This window comes from Arachis hypogaea, chromosome 18 (genome assembly GCF_003086295.3).
Source record: "Arachis hypogaea cultivar Tifrunner chromosome 18, arahy.Tifrunner.gnm2.J5K5, whole genome shotgun sequence".
Classification (NCBI taxonomy): domain Eukaryota; kingdom Viridiplantae; phylum Streptophyta; class Magnoliopsida; order Fabales; family Fabaceae; genus Arachis; species Arachis hypogaea.
Genome location: NC_092053.1, coordinates 16,620,167 through 16,642,743, shown reverse-complemented (window position 1 = coordinate 16,642,743; position 22,577 = coordinate 16,620,167). Strand labels below are relative to the sequence as shown.

Sequence of the window (22,577 nt, the reverse complement as noted above, 5' to 3'; positions counted from 1 at the left end):
AAAAGTGTTAAAATAGCTCTCTTTTCTTATAGTGACGTACGCGCGTGAATATAAATGACTTGTATAGACTTGTATCAAAAATTGACTTATATGTAGAGAATAATACTTAATTATATCTTCTTTCAACTACTACTATACTAAAATTGAAAAAATGATAAAGGTACGGATGATGTGAAATAATACCTCAATTATGTCGGTATTAGAATATATATTGATGCACATTGTCAAATCTCCTATCAGTATAAATAGAGCTTTGGATCAGGTTTATAGCACCGCAACAAACACAAAATATGAAATGAGAGAAAAAGTGCAACGCAGCAAAGTTTCGTATGTGTCTTGTTGTAATATAATAAGTATAATGTTATAAAAATTGTGTGATAAAATATTAAGGAGACAAAAAAATTATTAGAATTTATTTTATTTAATATTTATTAATTATAATTAAAATTAATAAATATTAAATAAAATAAATTTTAAATATTTTTGATTAATTTTTTTTTGTTATTAAATATTTGTGTAAAATTATGAGAATAGTAAATTTTATATACTAAAATTTAATTAGACTCTTTAATATTCACTAGCTACTATAAATTATAATATAAAAATATTTTAGTGTGGTACATTATATTTTGCAGAATATTGATTTCAATTTTTTTTCTTCACAAAAAATGTAAACCCCGTTAAATTAGCGAATAATTAGTCAATAAATTAAATTTTAATAAAAAATAAAAAATAAAAAATGTAAATCTCATATTAAGATAGGATAGAGCTCTTCAAAATAAGAATTTTGACACCAATTTCAAAAAATTTGGCCTAAAATTGGGCCGAACAAGCCGAACCAGACGAACCGGGCCCAAAATGGGCCCAAGGCCCAACCCATCAGCCCAATTCCTTATTAGAAGAGCCATCTCTCTTCTTCTCTTCAGCAAGGACGCCGAAAGTAAGCTAAAGGTGTGGAAAGAACATAACCCTAACCTTGTAATCAAACCTCCATAATTTCTCACTCCGAACTCCGATTGACGAATTGTTTGCGGCCACGCATTCACCGCGTCGAGCTCTACGATTCCATTGGAACAATTTCTTAGGTAAATCGCTCTATGATTCCGGTTCTTCTACCTCTTAATTTTCAAAAATTAGGGGTAGAAGAACTGGAATCATAGAGTGACTTACCTAAGAAATTGTTCCGATGGAATCGTAGAGCTTGACGCGGGAAACACATGGCTGCAAACGATTCATCAATTGGAGCTCAGAGGAAGAAGTTATGAAGGTTTGATTACAAGGTTAGGGTTATGTTCTTTCCACTCTCACCTTGAGCTTGCTTTCAGCGTCCTTGCTTAAGAGAAGAAGAGAGATGGCTCTTCTAATAAGGAATTGGGCTGATGGGTTGGGTCTTGGGCCCATTTTGGGTTTGGTTCGCCCGTTTCGGCCTGTTCGGCCCGTTCGGCCTAATTTTGGGCCAAATTCTTTGAAATTGGTGTCAAAATTCTCATTTTGAAGAGCTCTATCCTATCTTAATATTAGATTTACATTTTTAATTAATTTTATTAAAATTTAATTTATTTTCTTAGGTAAGTCACTCTATGATTCCAGTTCTTCTACCCCTAATTTTCAAAAATTAAGAGTGTCTAACTTAAGGAATTTGTCGATTTTGGTTCTCTAGGTCCGAATTAGCTTGCGGAATTCGTTGAACTTGACTCACCGAATCTATGATCACGGTGAGGATTACTAACCCTATTTTAATTCATTAAATTAGTGTGTGAGAATTGAATTTAAATGTGGATATGTGAAATTAGGTGTGTGTACATATATTGGAGTTTGATTTTGGGCATTAAAAGGCTTGGTAGAGGATTAGTGTTGGGGCTTTGGTGATTTTGGACCTTAGAGCTGTGTATGGCTTAAGTGTTGCCTTGGACCAAACGCGGAAATTGGCCAAGGTATGGTTTAGGTTTTGCGCATTTAATATGTAATGCTCTGTGAAAACTTAGGCTAGAGAACTATAAGATAAGTTGAAGTGGTTGAATATATTGAATGATTAGTCTTTATGATGTTGTTTGATAATTTGATGTTAGGCATGTGTTGAGAGATATAGTCATGGTGAAATTAGGATGTTTTCTTGGTGTTTGGTTGTAATTGAGCAATTGACAATGTGGATTAAATATGAATATATGTATGCTAGTACAATGATGATGTTAGTGCTGATGGAGGTGGGTATTTAGTATGTGATTTGATGAAAAGTGATGTTTGAAGAGTTTATGGATTGTTGAGTAGATGGTGGATTTGTATTGAGATGCTATGTATGTGTATTGGTGCTGATTAGTTGGGACAAGAAGTGAGTATGGTAAGCTGAATTTTATAGAAAAGGAAGGTTTAAGGTTCTGAACGAAACTTAATTTTTAAGAAATTTGGCAGTCCATAACTTGAACCTCAAATTTTGGATGAAGATGAGATTTGTTTTAAATTAAAGAGGGTTTTATAAGCATGAGAACGATATAAACTTTGCGGAAAATCGAATTCTGTAGAGAAAGTTATGGACGCTGGAAATCTGGTGCAAAAACCTGAAAATTTTTAAAATGCAGCAGAACCAGAATTTCTGGTGTGTGCCTATACACACTGATGTACGCACGCACCTAGCAGTAGCAAAAAGTTCACTTGTACATACGCACGCCTTTGTGCGAATGCACACCTGGTGTTTTACAGAAAATGTGCGTACACACGCCATTGTGCACACGCACGCACCAGAATATGTTTTCTACTGGTGGTGCTCGCATAGGTGAGGCGTACGCACACCAAGTAGCTCCTGGTTGGTGTGCGCACACACAATTGTGTGCGTCTGCACACACTCTGTTTTTCCAGCACTTGTATTTTTATGATTTAAACATGGTTTCGAACCTCTAAGCCTCTATTTTTATCTTTTTAACCTTAGATCTTACTAGTAAACCTAGTAATTAGTTGAAGCTAGGAAATAGAGATAACTTGGGAATGAAGTAAATGTTAAAAATGATGAATTGTATAAGAAGGAGGTGTATATATGAACAAATTATGATGTTAAGGCTTGAATGATTGATTTTCTACATTATGAAATGTATGAGGCAAGTAAGAGAATAATGTAAGAAATTGAGAATTGATGATGTTAATTAATCAAGAATATTAAAATGTATGATCAATGGGTTAAGTAAAAGTAAGAATGATGAGATGAGATATGAATTAGTATCGAGAATGAAAGCGATGATTATGATAAATGATTGAATATTTTGAGCTTGGGGTATTGTTTTTCCCATGTCAGCTTGGGGTGTTGTCTCTTTTCCCATGTCAGCTTGGGACTCGTCCCATGGATATTATTGAGCTTGAGGGCGTTCTCTTCCCCATGTCAACTTGGGGATTCTCCCCATGGTGTATTTTTGAGCTAAAGAACATGTCGGGATGGCTATGTAATCGACAGTTGATATCAACAGTCATAGGACAGGCATGCATCTTGTGCACAATGTTTGTTTATTTATTTGTGAACTATTTGGGAATGCCTACATGATTATAACATGCTATTTGTTGTACTTGTTAACTGTATTACTTGGATGGACAGAAGAAATGGTGGAAAAGACTTAGTATTAGGGTCAGGTTTAAGCTAGGCTTAGATATTCTTAGAAGACCACCTTTTTTTTTGTTTTTGGTTAAGAACTTAAGCTTTAAAATCTGAGTGTCGGCGTTCTAGGATTGCCTCTGAAATTTCCAGCACTTTATATATTATGTGCGTGGTACCTTTACCATGCTGAGAACATCCGATTCTCATCCCATACTATGCTGTTGTTTTTAGATGCAGGCCGAGAGGCAGCCCGCTAGGCATCTGGATTTTTGAAGCGGAGCGGTTTCTGGTTTCTTTTGTTATGTAGATTTTATATATATATATATATATATATATATATATATACTTAGCTTTCTCTCCAAGAAACTTGATTACTATGCCCCTCATAGAGGTTACAGGAGAGTTAGGGTCTTATTTCTGTAATTTGGGTAATTGGGGTACTTGTATATGTATGTAAATATTCTCCGGCCAGCTTTGGCTTCGTAGGCTGAGTCAGAAGCTAGTTATGCTGTATTCTTGGCTCTCTACTCACTCTTTCGCTTATTCATAACTATGATCTTTAGGTTTCTTCACACGCAAGTTATTCCATTTCCGAAGCGTTGCACTTTTTATTTTGCGATTTTATTTTACCCATTTTTCAAGGCTCCTAGTTTATTATATTCTTTCTGCTATTATATGTATGTATTTTATTTTAGAAGTCGTAGCGCCTTACCACCTCTGTTTTACATCCTAGGTATAAAGTTCTGTGTGGTAGGGTGTTACAAAAAAACTTTTTCACAATAAAATATTGGTATTTTTTGTTGATATATTAATTCCATCGATTCTGATATAAATTATTTGGCCCGCTTTTGCTAGGAGTGATTCTTAAGGATTTTTTATTTTAATAAATGAATTAATTATAATAATTACTGAAATAAATAATTTAAAAAATATTTACCGAAATAAATATCCCTCTTATATCTTGTTTACGGTGTAAATGAGATAATTTTGTACGTATCTCGTTTACCATGTAAACAAGATATGTGTAGTTTTTCAATTTTCATATATCTCGTTTACAGTGTAAACGAGATATATGTATTTGTAAATATAAAAATATTTTTTGAAAATAATAAAAAATATTAATAATATCAATAATCTAAATTTTTAACATGCAATTAGTACTTAAAAAGATCGGTAGAAGAGATTAAAATGGATATATTTGATCAATTAGTACCCAAAAAGAGTATATAAAAAATTTTAGATTAAATTATAGATGGAATTGGATTGACAAAAAATTGAAAGATGGGAAGCGTGGAGTTGATGGATAAATAAAATAGAGAAAGAATGGGGAGATAACCGTTTTAATTGTGTGTTAGGGAGATAAATAAAATAGAGGAAGAGTGGGAGATAACCTTTACCAATTGTTAGGACAGGTTGACGGGGATAAATAAAATAGAGGAAGAGTAGGAGATAACCATTTGCCAATCGTTAGGAGAGGTTTGCCAAATTGTCAGAGAGGTTGATGAGAATAAATAAAACAGAGAAAGAGTAGGAGATAATCGTTTCAATTCTCTTCTCATCTTTTTCTGTTTTATTTATCGTGCATCAATTTCATGCTTTCCATCTTTTAAATATATTCCCATACAACAAACGAAATTTAAATATATTTCAAATTTTTATATACTCACATACAACAAACAAAATTTGAAATATAATTATATTTCAAATTTTTATGTACTCCTATGCAACAAAAAAAATTTAAAATATATATAATATGAATTAAAAAATTACTACTCAAGAGAGTACATACAAAATTTAAAAATTTTGTCAGTTAGAAACAATAGTATTAATGGTGGGTAGTTAAAAAAGGTAATCATATCAAGAGTAGGCAGTTTAATGGTGCACTTATGTGCTTTCACGTAAACGTGTTGACGTGTTTATTTTCAATCGGCAGTCCATCTTCCCTATCATTTAAAATGGATGGTTTATCTTTCCTATTATTTAAAATCGTTCATTTTCTTTATTATTTGAAACGTTCCATTTTTAAGAGTTTTGTCCAATTTAAATCATTAATATTTTTATTATTTTTAAAAATTATATTTAATTATTTATAAATACAATGTAAATGAGATAACATGTATCTCGTTTACACTGTAAATGAGATATACCAAAATTGAAAAACCACATACACGAGATACATGCAAAATTATCTTGTTTACAGTGTAAACGAGATAAGAGAGGGGCATTTATTTTAGTAAATATTTTTTAAATTATTTATTTAAGTAATTATTATAATTATTTTATTTATTAAAATAAAAAATTATGATTCTTAATTATCTAACTATTTAAACAAGAGGAGTGTTAGGGAGTCAGAAAGTTTTGTGATTTGTAATCATCAAATAGCTATTATTAGTTTTTTTTTAAAGACAAACCAGCTCAACACACTCAGTGGAGCATACAACAATACAAGAAACGAAGCAACTCCTATGTCATCTCTGGCATAGCCATCAACAACATGAATTATTTTCACACCATTCCTTCGAACTACAAAACGATCTAGCAATGCATTTCACCACGACCGTTGTCTTATTCTGAAAAATGAATTCATTTCTACACAGCCAGATATTCCATATAACAGAGAAGAACCCCATTAACCATGTTTTACGCTCGTCTTTTGTCATAGGCAGCATCCTCGAGCTCTCAAAATGTTCTCTTATGGGCCCCAGGATGCACCATGCCCAACCCACATGAGAGATCCACGCACACCAAACCTGCCAAAGAAACTCACATGTAACAAACAAGTGTTGAATAGATTCCACTTCGTTGTTGCACATCACACAAATATTATCATTCTGAACAATTATGTCGAAATTGCTCAAATGGTCCTTTGTATTAACTCGTCCTACTAGCACAAACCAATTAAACAACTCAACTCTATGGGGTACCAGTCCTTTCCAGATACCATTTTTGAACTTGTATCTAAGGATATCATCCATCATGGTCTGTTCATGCAAAACCTGCACAAATGAGTTAGTAGTATAAACACTTTTCTTGCCAAACTTCCATGCCACTTTATCTGGTACGTCTTCTATCAATCTCATAGTGTGAAAGATATCAAGCATTTGATTCAGATTGTCAATCTCCCATTGGCGGAGTTCCCTCCTCCATTGGAAGTTCCACACCCACTCTATCCCATCCCAAAACTCACAATCCCCAATGATGGATCCTTTGTTATTTGAAACCAAGAAAAGCCTCGAAAAGGAGTCTTTTAACTTCCCCGACTATAGCCATGTATCCTCCCAGAATTTGGTTGATCTACCATCACCTACTTCTATAGTCAGTCCATCAATCATCTTCTGTCTAACAATTTGCTCTTTAATTTGCAGGTTACATATTTCTTTCCACGGACCCTTTTTTCTGGTAAAGCTTGAGTAGACAAGAGCTGGCTAGGATTCAGATTATTGCACGAGCACACAATCTTCTTCCACAGTGGACAGTCTTCCTTAGAGAATCTCTACCACCACTTGAACAATAAGGCGGCGTTCCGAATTGTCACATCTCTGACACCTAGTCATCCTAGTTTCTTTGGTGCCTGTATCATTTTCCACTTTACAAGAGTCAATCCAGGTCTTCCATCCTCCTTTCCCCAAAAGAACCTCCACTGTAGTGAAATTAGTTTTTTCGCCACCGCCGCTGGCTTTTTATAAAGGCTGAGATAATAAATTGGTAGACTATTGATTACTGACTTGATGAGGACCAACTTCCCTACTTTACTGAGAACCTTTGCTTTCCACAAACTAAGTTTCTCCTCCACCTTATCAATTACCGGCTTCCATGCTTTTACCATTCTTGGGTTTGCTCCAAGATTAATTCCCAAGTACTTCACTGGCAGAGTTGTTGCCCGGCACCCTACTAGTTCGCACATTCGATCAACCCACTCTTGATTGCAATTTACCGGTATCAAACTGGATTTTTCAAAGTTAATGCTCAACCCGGAAATAACTTCAAAACACCGCAAAAGTCTCTTATAATTTCGAAATGTCTCCACCTCTGGTGGATAGAACAATATAGTGTCATCAGCAAATTGTAGGTGTGACAACTCTATAGTATCCCTACCAACTAAAAGAGGGGATATTCTCCCACTTCTAACTGCCTTCCCAATCATCCTATTCAATGCGTCAAATACAAGGACAAACAGAAACGATGATAAAGGATCACCTTGCCGCAGCCCCCCTTTCCATCCTGAACGGTTTTGTGGTGACCCGTTAACCAATATGGAGATAGATGCTGATCTGATACATTCTCCAACCCATGCCCTCCATCTTCTCCCGAACCCCATCTTTTCTAGAACAACATCAACAAAGTTCCACTTTACTCTGTCATAGGCTTTTTAGAAATCCAGTTTGATGATTGCTGACGCATTTCTTTTTAGTTTAAGCCATTGTACAGTTTCACATGCTATTAACGCCCCATCATGTATTCTCCTGTCCTTAGCAAAAGCACTCTGTGATTCCCTTACTAAGCCTAGCATTATGCTTCTCATTCTCCTTGTCAACACTTTTGATATCACCTTATAGATGCATCCAACCATACTGATTGGTCTAAGGTCCTTTATCTCCTTTGCGCCCACAAATTTCGGTGCTAGCGCTATCCAAGTAATATTGGAATCTGCTAGTAGCCTCGCCATCTCAAAGAAAGTCATCACAACTTTAGTAAATCCCACTCCAATGATCTCCTCCCAGCACCTTTAATAAATTCCACTCCAATCTCCTCCCAGCACCTTTTTATAAAGTTCATGTTATACCCATCACTACCCGACGCCTTAGACGATTCGCAATCCCACACTGCATCCTTCACTTCCTCCTCCGATGGTAACATCTCTAACGCCTGAGCTTCCTCCATCTCCAACCGGTTGACTAGACCATCTCGAAAGCTGATATTTGGCGTAACTTTCTGTTGGAACAATTTCTTATAGAAATCTCTGATGGCAACCTTGATCCTTGCATGATTCCTGACCAACCTCCCGTTAATAACTAAAGACTCAATCTTGTTATTTCTTCTTCTTGTTGATGCTATGTTGTGGAAATATCTTGTGTTCTTGTCCATCTCCTTGGCATGCCGAGACCTGGACATTTGTTTCCAGTGTATATCTTGCCTCGTATACCACAGTTCACAGCACCTCACTAGTGCCTTCTTGCTTCTACTGTACCATCATAAACCCCATTACTGACCATGTTATCCACTTTCTTGATCTCATCCTCAAACCTTTTTATCTTTGCAGGTATATTCCCAAAGTGCTGCTTGTGCTATCTACCAAGCGGTTTCGATAACGCCTTCAGCTTATCCAAAAACTGAGTATCTCCCAACCTTCTCCATTCTTCCTTCACCATCCTTAGGAATCCTTCATGTGTGAACCACGAATCTAGGCTGCGATGGACAATGATCTGATAATCCTCTCGGTCCTCCTCTAAGCCGAGTATCCGGGTATGCGTCCAGCCATTCCAAACTCACCAGGCATCTATGAATACGACTACAAGACTGTCCTTAAAACCATGTATACTTGCGATCATTAAGCGTCAAGTCCACCAACTCTATATCATTTATCCATGCTCTGAAGTCTTCAGCGGTTGCTGATAGACCTGTCGCCCCTTTCCTCTCATCTATATGCACAATTTCATTGAAATCCCCATGTAACAAAAAGGAATTTGGTACAACCCTGTAACATAACGTAACTCCTCCCATAGTAAGAGTTTTTCCTCTCTGACATGCGGTCCATATACTAGACAAACAGTACAGTAAAAGTTATCTTTGGTCATCACTCCTTCCACACATAACCACTTATCTCCTTTATAGAAATTTAACAGTTCAAAAACAAATTCATCCCAAATTAAGAGTAAGCCTCCCGATGCTCCAAATGAATTAACGCACTCTTAACTAGCACTATCATTACCCCAAGTACTTGCTACATCAAACTTATTCACCATCTCTTTTTTTGTTTCTATCAAACCCAACATATCTATTCTGAACTTATTTTTGAAGCTTTTTATCATATTCAATTTTGCAACTCCTCTCAAACCCCTAACATTCCAGGAGCTTAAAATCATTTAAAAAATTTATTACACACCTGCTTATGAATTTTTGGCCGACTTCTTCTGATTTTCTTCTTTTGCTTAGACTGTCTCCGTTTTCTAGCTAATTCGTCATTTTGCTCTTGGAGAATCGCCATAATGTCTTCTTCATCCTGCACGGAATTGCACCTGATTCAACCGCCAATTTCCAAGCCTCCCTATTCTCCGCCATTTCTTCTTTCTGACTCTGGCCTTGGTTGCCTCCGTATAACGCCGAATCTTCGTTCCTATCCAACCCTGCTTCAGACTCATATTCTGCTTGATTTTCATTCCCTGTTCCTCACCCAACATCATAATCTTCTTCCATCCTTGTCGCCACTCCCCTACCTGCTGCGCCTCTGCGTTATAGTCCCTCAAGGTACTCTTCATTCGGTCCTCTTCCATCCCTCTCATTCCTCATCATATTCTTTCTCGAGCGTTGAAAATCATGGTTCTGTTGCTGTGTTATAGCCTTCCCAGGAGCCTGTTGATCCTCGCCATTGCCGCGTCCAAAACTCGCAGCTACACGGTTCAGATCTCTAACATCATCGTCGGCTCCATGACTGTCGTTCTTCGCGCTTCCGTCAGCTCCTCGCGCTACACAGCGGCGCACTTGCGCCACCCCAGGGATCTATGCGTCGTCCCCATAACTGCGCCTGACATCGCCATCTGCAGGGTACAAATCCGTGGTGTCATCGCCGTCCTTCTACCCGTCGATTTCTGCGTCTCCCCCAGCTCCTTAGGATACGCTGCGGTGACCTTGCACGGTTCCAGTCTCTCGAGAATTCGCCTCGTCCTCTCCCCCTCCACATCCATCGTGACTCAGCAAGGAAACAAGCTACGTTCGCTGGTTCTTTCTCCATCTGGGTCAGGGGCTGCACAAGCCGTTGTTTCACATTCAACCGGGCTGGGTCGTCAGTTGTTCCAACCCTACCTGCTATGGGCAGCCCACAGCCTCCCTCATTCAATTGGGCCTTCTTCAATTTGTCCTTACCATCCTTACTCTTCAGGTCATTGGGCCTGCTTTCAACCAGCCCAATCCTCTCTCTTCCAATAACGATTGAATGCGCATGTGGGATTTGAATTCGCTCATAATTGTATGATAGCGTGTAATCTGAATCAATCTCCTGATTATTTGCAGCTATTACCATTGAGATTTCCTTCCCCTTTGTTAACACATAATTACGGCTCTCATAATGATAATTTGAAAACTGAATATTCCACTCATTCAATTCAGAGGGCAGAATTCCTATTTTGTCCTTCTCTTGTTCCTCATTCAATTGTTTCTTCTTCATGAGTCCCGCCGCCGGATCCCATCTTGCTACCCTCGGCTCAGCACCACCACTAGCTGCCTCCCTTATATCATCCTGCTGTATATTTTTCGCAGCCACTATATGCTTACCTCCTTGGTCAAACGTGGTCTCTGGAAAACATTCTTCTCTATACACCTCACTGCCTACCTCTTTTACAAGAACATCAAATCTGCTTGCACCAATAGTGACATGACCCACTCGTTGTTCATATCGAACATACATGTATATATCAGGACGCGACCAACACTAAACGAATTACACGTTTCCGTTAAAGTATCACACTTTACCACTTCACCCCATTGATCTCCTAATCTTGTGAAGGTCTCCTTTGACCAAGCATGCAAAGGTACTCCATAACATTCCAACCAGACTCTTCTAGTTTCGTTTCTCTCAGTCTCATCCCATCTCCATACCATATAGAAAAATTTTAATAGATCGTTCATTATGAATGTGTATGCTTCCTCCGCATTAGCTAACATGTCAAACGTTAGCATTGCTTTGTATGCACCCAACTCCCTTATATGCATTACGCACTGCCATTCATTATGAATCTTTTGACGTAGTGCCTGAAAATTGATCATCTTCTTTGTGCCTCCCACAATACTCCTTTGTAGCCAAGTAACATTATTTTTTGCCACTGGTATTTCTATTTTCTTGGATCATCCGTTCTTATTTGGGTCCTTGCCCTGCGCATCTCTTGCAAAATTATCCACATGCTCTTCCATCTTCCTTGCAATCTTGTGCTGTTGAGGTCCACCTTCCTGCTCTTTTCTTGCCGGTTCCTCCACTTCTTTTCCTTTAACGTCCTTCAGTTCATGTTTTCTTCTGTATTTTGCTTCTGCAACAAACATTCTCTTACCTCTCAACACCATGTGATTTATTTTTGCAATAGCCTTCAATGCTCCACCTTTTGTGGTGTATCGGATAAACGCAAATAGATAGATCTGTCCATTTTTGTTCTTCCGCGCAAGATAAATGTCTATAATCCTGTCCGTCCAATTGAACAGACTGAATAGTTCGCGCTTTGGAGATATCAACTGGAAGATTATCAGCAAAAATCGAGAAAGAATCTAGCTCCAACCGATAATACTCTTCTTTGTTCCAAATCCGAGGATCCTTATCCTGTTGGTTTGTATGTCTATTGCTACCCCTCCCCGTATTTACCCACCCCGTGTTTCTCCCTATTGCTATCTGTTCCTGTATTTACCCATCCCGTGTTTCTCCCTCTCTCTCTCATGGCTCTCAAAATCAGTTTAACCGCAACATTGTGCAATTACTAACATACAAACCACTTTTCTTTTGATTAACTTTTAGAAATAAGGTTGAGGGTCTCTGATAATTGATTTTGGATTCCAATAATTGCCGTAAAAAAAAATTGACTAGAATAATAACAAGCTAAAATTAATGATATCAAGTGAAATTTAGATATGTAAATATGTGCTACTGGACCTTAGGTTTATATGATGATTGTTACTGTAATAATGATATAATTAAATAGTTATTATTAATATTTTTAATGATATGAAATTATATCTAATTATATAAGATTATTCTTTTTTTTTTGTGATTAAGTGTCTAGATTTAATAAAACTGCTGACTCCCTAAACTTTCTCTTTAAAGAATTAAACAACTCACGAGCGACAAGCGAATTGCATAAGCAAGACAGATGGAAACGTGAACAATTGGCAGGCCACAGGCAAGTCGAGGAAGCACGAGCAGATCAGAGGGCATGAAGGAAGCACCCAGAGCAGAGAAGAACCCAAGGCAGCAGCTTACGGTGACGGCAAGCCGGCAAGGTGGCTGAAGGTTTTTTGGATGTGACGTCGATGAGAATAATTAATTTTATATTTTAATCTTATTAGTTATATTTTTAGTTCAAGGCTATTATTAGTGTATTTTCTTATTTTTCACTATAAGATAACCACTTTTCTTTTTATATGAGTCACTATGTATATTGCTCTACATACTTACTTTGAAGTTTGAATATGCACCACGAGTAGTGATGAGTGATTACATAAAGATGATAAGATCGGACATTATGAAAAGTGTAGTTGAGCTGATCTAGAGCAGCCACTATATATATTGCAATTTGAAACTATATAAATGGACACTTAGAACAAGTTTTACTCTGAGGTATAATATTAGGTTAGAGAAAGTTTATAGTTTAAATATATTGAAAAACCATACTTATTATTACACCCTAATAATTATTATTATTATTATTAAACGAATAAGATTATTAGCTGTTTCGTTAAATAAAAAGTGAGCAATGGCTGCTACTGGTTTTTTTTTTTTTTTTTGACATACGGTTGTCGGATGCTTAAAAGAGATAATATTTAATTTAATTGGTCTTTAAATTTATTATATGCGAGTATCAATTTAATATTTAAAGTTTTAATTGTCTTTATCTAGTTCTCAAACTTTACAAAGGTAAGTTATGTCAGATACCATCTTGAACTCAGTAAAACAGATGTTTTTGTTTTGGCACTTGAATAAACAAAAACAATATTTTAAGTTGTATTTATTGAAATTTTTTTTCTTCCAAAAACAAGCAATACGATGTCATTTTATAAATTCTATAGCGTGATATCTAATTATTTGTGTCAGTAGTATTCCATTAACGTTCGTGTATTGAAAATTATCTCAAGAACTAATGAGAGTCATGTTTGTAAAATTTGAAGATTAAATAAAAATTTAGAGACTAAATTGAAGATTATTTCTGCTTAAAATTGAATATAAATAAACTATAAAATATCAAAAAATTGTATTTCCTTGTTAAATATATTATTCAATACAATTGTTTCTTAAGAAGCATTTAAAAGAAGTTCAATATAACACTAGCTGCCACAACAAGCTATTTTATTAAACAAAAAATAATAACAGAGAAGGTGAACAACATCCATATTATTAAAGCTCCTTATTAAGCATTAAGGAGAATTGATCCCGGTAGAACCCAAAAGCTTAGGACCATGAAACTGCTACATGACCACGGGATCCAAAAGTAGTGCCACAATGTGGTCTTTGAAGAGTGCACAATTTGTAACTTTATCCTCAGAGTTCGCATATAGAAACTCACATATGCGTGCCATGTTAACAATGCAATCAAGGACTGGCCTTGGGATATATTCACTTAACTTGAGGTACTCTTCATTCATATCCTTCCAGTAATTATTGATATCCTTTTTGATGAATGCATGGGCCTCCTCTTTTGAAAAGCTATATTGCTTCATGCAACATTCTACCGAAGAAGCAACATGTTTCCTTTGCTGCTCAAACTACAAATAATTGGTTCAAATATTTAGGAAAATAAGATAGTATAGGCCCATGATTTAGAAACAGAGATCTAATAATATGTGTATAAGCATTTTTAATTTTATCCGATCAGCTCAACTACACTTTTTATAAAAAAAGCAAATCTAGAAAGTGAAAATCTAATCAAAGAACGAAAAGAAGATACAAGAGAAGAAGAAAGAAATGTAAAAGAAGAATGATGAGTAGAAGAAAAAAGGAAAAAGAGTATAAGAAGAAGGAAAAGATGCACAACAATGATGACAAGTGACAACGTGCTATTGGGTGAGCAGACGAAAAAGTGATTAAGGTTCTATTTAGAAGGAACATGGAAATATACGAGTAAGAAAAGGAAAAGATATGGTTAAAATTGGTGGCAATGGGTAGGATAGGATAGGGTTTGGATCCAATCCTAATCCTACTCGCGGGTTGAGATTTTTATATAAACTCAACCTTATCCTACTCGCGGGTTGAGAATATCCCAACCCTAACCCTATTCGCTCTTAACCCGCGGGTACTCGACCCTACCCGCGGGTTATAAAAAATATACAATATTATTATATAACTTGATGATAATTTAAAATAGAACTGATTTTTTTGTAAAAAAAGATATTAAATTATCAATTAATGATTTCTTTTAGTGGTTAAAAATATTTTGCATTTAGTGAAAGGTCTTTGGTTCAACATTCACTTAAAACATATTTTTATATAAGTATATAACATAAACATATATAGAGTGCGGGTTGGTCGGGTAGAGTTGAGGCTCAACCCGCATCCTACCCGACCCGCACGAGAACCCTACCCGCACCCTACCCTACCCGCTGCGGATCGGGTTGGCAACCCTACCCGATCGGGTGGGGTCGGGTTGGGTATCCGCAGGTAGGGTACATATTGCCACCCCTAGTTAAAAGTATGGTTTAATTACTCTATTGGTCCCTATAGTTTTGTAAAACTTTCAATTAGGTCCCTATACTTTTTTTTCTTTTTAATTGGGTCCCTGCACCAAATTTGTTTTTCAATTAAGTCCCTCTTAGTAGTAATTGGCTTAATTTTATAAGGACCCAACTAAAAAAAAGAATTGGTACAGGGACCTAAATAAAAGAAAAAAAAAGTATAGGGACCCAATTAAAAAAAATTTGGTGTAAAAACTCAATTAAAAAAAAAAGTATAGGAACCTAATTAAAAATTTTACAAAACTATAAGGACCAGTAGAGTAATTAAACCTAAAAGTATTTAGTTAGATTTGGTTATAAATATTTGTTAGTTATTTAAAATTATTTATTATTTTCAAAATATTTTATATTAATTAACACCTAAACATAAATGATTATATTTTTAATATACTTTTGATTTCAAACAAGAGTTTTCTTTCTTTTTATTTGTTAAATTTTTTGTATAAGTTCTATTTTCACTTTTTTATTTGTCCTATATTAATTTATTTTTTCAAATCACTAAATATCAAATTTTAAACTTTTTTGTCATAAAATCTCTAATACTATATTACAAAATTAAGAAAAAAGATAAATAGGCCCGAACGACTTTTTAAAACTTTGACAAATAGATCATTCACAAATTTTAATTATAAATACATCCTTGAAGTTTGCAAACGACAGACAGATACGTCTCTCTGTCCATTTGCCTCTCTTAAAGCAAATAGAGATGGCTGAGCTAACCCTCACGTGTCCATAACGGAGCTATGTCTGTTACAGTACTAAAGTATAATCTCCTCAAAAAAGTTAATGGGCAAATAGGTCCTTGTGCTCCCAAAACATCACCGTTTTCAGAGTCGCCTTAAATCTTCAAATTCTAGTCAAATTCAGATCTTGCGTGACCCGAAGATGGAGATTCTGTCATCGTCGAAGGCTCCTTTTCCACCCCATGTGGGTTGGATAAGCTCTTACATTGGTGTTGCCCGAGGGCTTAGCTTGCAATCGTGGATGTGGATATTGTGGATGATCACTTTCGAGACGTACTTGAACATGATGTAGCTGTGACTGGTGACGTGCACATTGGCGTTGCGACCGTTCACCATCTTGTAGCTGTTTAAAGCTTGTTGAACTTCAAGAAAGGATTTCTCCTCAAAGACGTTCCACGTTCCAAGGGTGAATGTGACTATTGCTCCACAACGATACGAACTCAACCTGCTCCTACCCACTTCGGGGCACCATAGCCGATTTACCCATGAAAAGGGACTGAAAACCTTGGTTTTGCCGCCCCTATTTCATTAGCAGATCTGGCCGCCTTTCTACCCATTGCGTTGCTCCCGAACCAGATGCCACAATCGGTGAGCTTCTGTCGGTTTGTTCACCAGTTTGGGTCGCACCACCAACAGTCGTCGATGGGATTTCCAGTGAGACAAGCGAAGCATTGGTCTTTTGAGAGAAGCTCCCTTCTTGAAAGTGAAGCATTGATTTCATTTCAAAATGCGAGGATTTAATTCCATGCAACAGATGTAAAAAGGTTAAATCTTTTAGTGTTTGTATTACAAGAAAGCAGCTAAAGATTAAGTTTTTGTAAACGGAGTTCTGGTTTAGCATAACAATGACAATGTTATTTATGTGTTGAGATTGAATTGAGAAGGGGATTATCTCTAAACTTGATGAACGGCACTGCAATGGAGTCTGACTAGAATTTGAAGATTTAAGGCAGCTCTCAAAACGGCGCCGTTTTGGGAGCACATGGATCTATTTATCTTCTAACTTTTTTAGAGAGATTACACTTTAGCACAATAATAGACACGTAATTCCATTATGGACATGTGAGTGTCAGCCATCTCCGTTTGTTTTAGGAGAGACAAATGAACGGAGAGACATATCTTTTCGCTGTTTATAAATATTAGAAATGTATTTGTAATTAAAATTTTTGAGAACTTTATTTATCAAAATTTTAAAAGGTCAAAGATTTATTTGTTATTTTTTTAAAATTAATTTCTTAAAAAACAAATTTATAAAAAAAATACATATAAATTATTATATATCTAACCTTTCCAAAATTAATATCTCTACCTTATGTGAGGCCAAATCATTTGAGTCTGGCAACAAGTGACGAAGCTTGTAGGATGAGAGGAATGTTATTAGAAATCCAATGAAGAGTTTTTTTTGTTGCAAATTCTCCGAAAGCAATAAATGTTGTTGCAAGCATTTGGTATCCTAAATTTGAAGCTGCGTTAACCTTGTACTCATCATAGCTCGGAATATAACTCTCATAGCACCATTTTGCTTCAACAATGTAACCTTGTACATAATGAGACAACTGTAGATAGAATAATTAATGGAACGGTAGTACTAGGAAGACAAAAAAATTAAAATTTATTTTATTCAGTATTTATTAATAGTCGTAACAATTAATGAAAACTAAATAAATAAAGTAGGTTCTGGTGGTCTTTAGCTAATTTTTTTTTATTAACAAATATTTCTGTTAATGAAAATGATACTTAATTTTGAAACTAAGAAATAAAGCTTACCGCCTGTTTAACACATTGCAACACCAAATTTGTTTCTCCATTTCTAGCACTCAACTCTATTATTTCATCAGTGACTTCCACAATTGCATTAAAAATAGTTTTGAAACACTCTGGAAGAGATGCAATGTAACTAATATCCCATCTGAAACACAAAAGGGCTAAAAACTAAGAAAGAGACATAATCATGGAATTGAATTATTAAGATGATCATTTTGGATCCTTTTTAATTAAAATATAAATAGCATAATGTAAAATTGGTCAATTCTTGTTTTAGTAAAATCAAACCTTTGAATTGCCAGTGTGAGGAGCTTAAGTTCTTGAATTGTTCCATAAGCATCATAAGTATCATCAACTATAGTCATCCATTGATTTACTTTGGTTGTCACAACTCTAAAAGTAGTATATTTAAGCTCAGAGTTTATAGCAAATGGCCAAAAGTATAACTCAACTATCCCCTCTCTTGCATAAGGGACCTTTGTCCCAAACTCTGAATTTCTCCACCATCTATAATAATGCAAAAAGTTATATCTTGTTCATCACAGGAAATTCCTTCTCTTTTTTAATAAGGAGTACTTGTCTAGATTTATATACTTACTTGGTGGTAATACCAATTTCTTTTTGATACCATTTCTGGAGCATATCGAAATTTAGTTTTGCAAAGTTTAGAAGAACTTTGTCATGCAAAGGATCTTCTTCGTAGAAAGACATATATGACCTTGCCCTCATTCTTAAAACTGCCTTGTGAAGAGGTTGTTCTAAACTCTGATTGATTTGGTCAGCTAAAGATGGGTTCAATTGATTGGTGATGGACTTCAGTTTATTGTATGTGAATTTATGTGCTTCCTCTAATATATCTTCCCCATAAACCCTTAATTGTGCAGCCTCATACAAACTCCATATTCCTTTAGCATCTTGAATAATAGTTAGTTCATTGAATTCTCCCTTTTTATTCTTGAATTTGTTGAAAATATCTATATAATTCACATAATTAATGTGAATCCATAATTAATAATAGATATTTTTTTTGTACTGCAATTATATATAAGATAAAATATTAAATTTTTACATATATACCTGATGAAATATAATATCCCTTTTGTCGGAGTAAACGAAAACATAATGCAATAAAGTGAAGGTCACGATCCTCTGTTGCAAAGTCATTGTTGGTAAAATCATTGTGGGCTTGTAGTAATATCTCATCAATTTCACGTTCAAAATGATGAGATATACTCAAACGTTGAATTGAGTCAATTAAGCTTAGTTTTTATATGATATTATTGTCATTAGAAGATAGATACATCTTCACTTTCTCTTTGTATATTTGAACTTCTTCTTTCATGCTTTCGTTCACTCCCTGCAAATGTTTTCGATTTAATATTTAACTCAAAAAGAGTAAAAAATCAACAAATTCAAATGTCCTTTATCTCTATATATGATATGTGACGATTATTTGTTGCGAATTCATTGGTTTTATTTGTTTCTTAAATCAAATTTGATATTAATCAAACTAATACAAATAATACTTTATGTTTTAATCATATATATATATAAAATTTTTAGTCAATTCTCTCATAAATAAAAGTATCTTTTCTAAATGAAACTATCTCATTCAATTTTTTTTGGCATGACCATCAAAGAATAGAGACGAATCAAATCAAGGACAGATCTAGAGATTATTAAAGGAGAAACCAAATTTTAGAAATCATATTTCAAAGAAGAATCTTCTTTGTTATTAGGCTCAAATTATTATTTTAAATAAGCACTGTTATTATTACAAATATAATACTACTTGATGACTTTAGTTTGCACTTGGGTTTGGTAAAAATGTTTCATATGCAAAAATACTATGAAAAAAATCATGACGTTAAAAATGAAGACGGAAAAAATCAAGGGAGAAATGGACAAAGCTCAAAAGGAAAATTATGATAAAGGAGAATCGCACCTGCTGAAGGAGATTACAATAAAAAAAAATCCAAAAAAAGATGAGTTGCAAATTTAAGAAGTATAGGTGCAAAAAAGAGTTATATTATAAAATCAGTGAATGTCATATCTAGAGATGATAATATTAGCGAGATAAAATTTTACTTCTATTCTACTTCTATTTGTCAGATAAAATTTTTAGCGAGATAGAATTTTAGAGAGAGTCGAGTTTAAATAATACCCGTTCCTACTCACTCTAGTATATATATAATTTTAATATAATATATATAATATGTAATATATAAGTAAAATAATTAATAATATTATATTACTCTTAAGTTTTTATTTTAATTTATGTTATATATATAATAATGATTATATAAATTTTAAAATTTAATTTAATTTATTAAATTTTAATAATTATAAGAGTGAAATGAATATTTATAAAAATAAGTTAGAGTTTAATTTTTTATTACCTATGAATAAGAATAGAACAATTTCTCCGCAAATTATTGTAGAATAAAGCTAAGTGGGATCAAATACGACAAAAATTTACCTCTATCTGTTTTATTGTCATCCTTAGTCATAACATGGCAAGGGATAATTTTATTCTGATGTAGCAAAATGAAAAATCACAATTGCAAATCTTGAAAAATTGAAGCCTAAAAGTATTGGATCACTGCAAGAAGTGTCCAGAAACATTTGGATCAAAATTTATTGGAGTTAGAATCCAATATAAAAAGAAAAAAAAAATCTTAAACGGTTTCTACGATAAGTTTAAAAGATAATGAGGTTTTTAATAAAAAAATATTAATATTTTTGTCTATTGATCTTTATTTTTATGAGATTTATTAATTTTTCTGTCAATATTTTTTCTGTATTAATAGAATAAAGTATGTTAAACTGTTGATTTATCTGTTAAGAGTCAACTAAAATTGACATTATTTTTTTTAGGAATTTCGTTGTCTTTTAGAAATAATTGTCAATGTTATTTAGTTTTTCTTTTGTTACCTTTTTTAAATACATTGGATAAATTTATTATGTAAAATTAAAAAATATTAATAATTTTTAAATTTTTTTATTTATAAAAATTAAATAAAAGATATATTAATAATCAACGGCTCACATAAGTATGTTTTTAAAAGAGATAATTAATAAAATAACTAACCGATCTCGCAAAATTAAATTTCAAGAACCAAAAAAAATATTTTTTATTTGAAACTTATAATCCTTCAAAACCGATTAAATTCTAGGTAACCGGATTACAGGCAGTTCAAGTATAGGATAATTTAATAATTTTGATGTTGATATAATTTGTATAGGTAAATTACCCAAATTATCATTAGAAGATAAATAAATCTTCAGTTTCTTTATGGATTTGAACTTTTTGTTTCATAACTGATTTCTTGAAAATAATATAATAACAATGATTACAGGAAGTGAAATTTTAATGAATTGGAGCATTTGTATTTAAAAGACGTAGTCTTCTGATTTTAAAAACAACTTAATTGAAATATAATATTATATATTGGTGGCGATCAAGTAGATTTCAAAACCCTTAAAATTATTGGGGAATGAAGTTTTATGGAGCATTTACATGCATATACTATAAATCCTTTAAAGAAATACATGCATGTCAGTGATAAAGAACATACCAAAGACTGTGAATCAGCATAGTGAAGGAAGGTATCCTGCCAATTGCTAGGACCAAAGTTTGCACAAGGTCGCTCATGAACAGAAGCAGCTCCAAGAGACATTGTAGGTTTTTTTTTTTTTTTTTTTATTTTGCTAATGGAATAAATGTTTTATATATATTTATCAGTGGACGATGATAAAGCTCAATTTGGGCAGGGGTATATATATACGTGAAAAATATGCTTTATATATATATATATATATTATGTATATTACACGTGAAAAAAATATTTTAGACACTAAAATATAAAAAAATTTTGTTATCTCTATACTCTTTATAATAAATACGATTGTTATTATAAAACAATTTTGTTTTGGATATGTATGGTACTGGACAATGGACGATGTATGGTAAGGAGTTAAGAACCAATCACTAATTAATTTATAGATGTGATTTCTAGTGTCCTTGACTAACTAAAGGGACGTTTAATATCCTCCATGGTTGACAACAAAATATTAGTCTTATTTTGTGCACAGTATTTAATCGGACAAATAGAAGATTAATCTGTAACAAATCAAAATTTTATTTAAATATTTATTATTGATCTATAAATTATTCTATGTACAAAATAAAATTTAAATTTTTTATACTTATTTAAATAGATAATAAATTAACTACTTGACTAATCCAAATTAACTATAACAAAATATTAGTTGAAATGTTAAAGTTAATTTCCACGATAAGCTAAGTTTCACACTAATGTCCAGTGCTAATTTCTTTGATGTTCCATTATTGGAGCCGTTCCAAGTGCCAACTCTAGAAAACTGTGCACTCCCTTCTCCCACACTATAGTTATTAAAAATTGAATCGACAATCGAAGAGTTTAAATATTAGATTATTGAGTTACTGATTTAATTGATAAATTACAAGTTAAATCGGTTAATCTAATCTTACTTAATAAGAATATAAAATTTTTAAAAAGTTAAAATTAAAATTTTGAAATGTATATATCATTTTAATAATAATTAAATCTTAATTTTTAAAAATAATTAATACAAAAATAAATATTAAATTAATCAACAGAATAATATTTTAATTTAACACAATAAAAGTGTAAACATAACAATTTATACATATGTCCAATGAACCAATTACTTATTTAATAATATTAATTATAAAAAATTAAGCAGTTATCTAATCCTAAATAAATTAAGAAGCAATGCTAATAAAGGAAAGAAAAAGAAAAGACAAAACACAATCCTAACAAATCTCCGATAATAATGGTAAGTGACCC

General features: G+C 33.6%; 1 protein-coding gene across 6 annotated transcripts; it reads right to left on the bottom strand.

Moving 5' to 3' along the window:
- Nucleotides 1–13,715: 13,715 nt before the first annotated feature.
- LOC140181547 (sesquiterpene synthase Cop-like) lies at nt 13,716–21,695 on the bottom strand. Of its 6 annotated transcripts, none has more exons than XM_072225432.1 (7): nt 21,303–21,480; nt 18,802–19,081; nt 18,323–18,698; nt 18,013–18,231; nt 17,728–17,869; nt 17,270–17,516; nt 13,716–14,251 (listed from the first exon to the last, which is right to left on the bottom strand). In XM_072225432.1, the coding sequence occupies exons 3-6, from the start codon at nt 18,451–18,453 to the stop codon at nt 17,286–17,288; spliced, it is 723 nt and encodes a 240-aa protein (XP_072081533.1). In that variant the 5' UTR covers nt 18,454–18,698; nt 18,802–19,081; nt 21,303–21,480; the 3' UTR covers nt 13,716–14,251; nt 17,270–17,285. The 6 variants fall into 6 exon arrangements, with proteins under 6 accessions (XP_072081533.1, XP_072081530.1, XP_072081534.1 ...); XM_072225433.1 differs by lacking the exon at nt 13,716–14,251 and adding an exon at nt 15,790–16,656; XM_072225434.1 differs by lacking the exon at nt 13,716–14,251 and adding an exon at nt 15,790–16,653.
- Nucleotides 21,696–22,577: the final 882 nt, after the last annotated feature.

What these genes read in the sequence shown, in the direction of transcription:
- LOC140181547 (XM_072225429.1), bottom strand. Translation starts at nt 18,453, where the DNA reads ATGAGGGCAAGGTCATATATGTCTTTCTACGAAGAAGATCCTTTGCAT. An exon ending in GAAATTGGTATTACCACCAA is followed by an intron (nt 18,232 to 18,322) that starts GTAAGTATATAA and finishes GCATTATTATAG; the next exon opens with ATGGTGGAGAAATTCAGAGT. An exon ending in CTCACACTGGCAATTCAAAG is followed by an intron (nt 17,870 to 18,012) that starts GTTTGATTTTAC and finishes TTTGTGTTTCAG; the next exon opens with ATGGGATATTAGTTACATTG.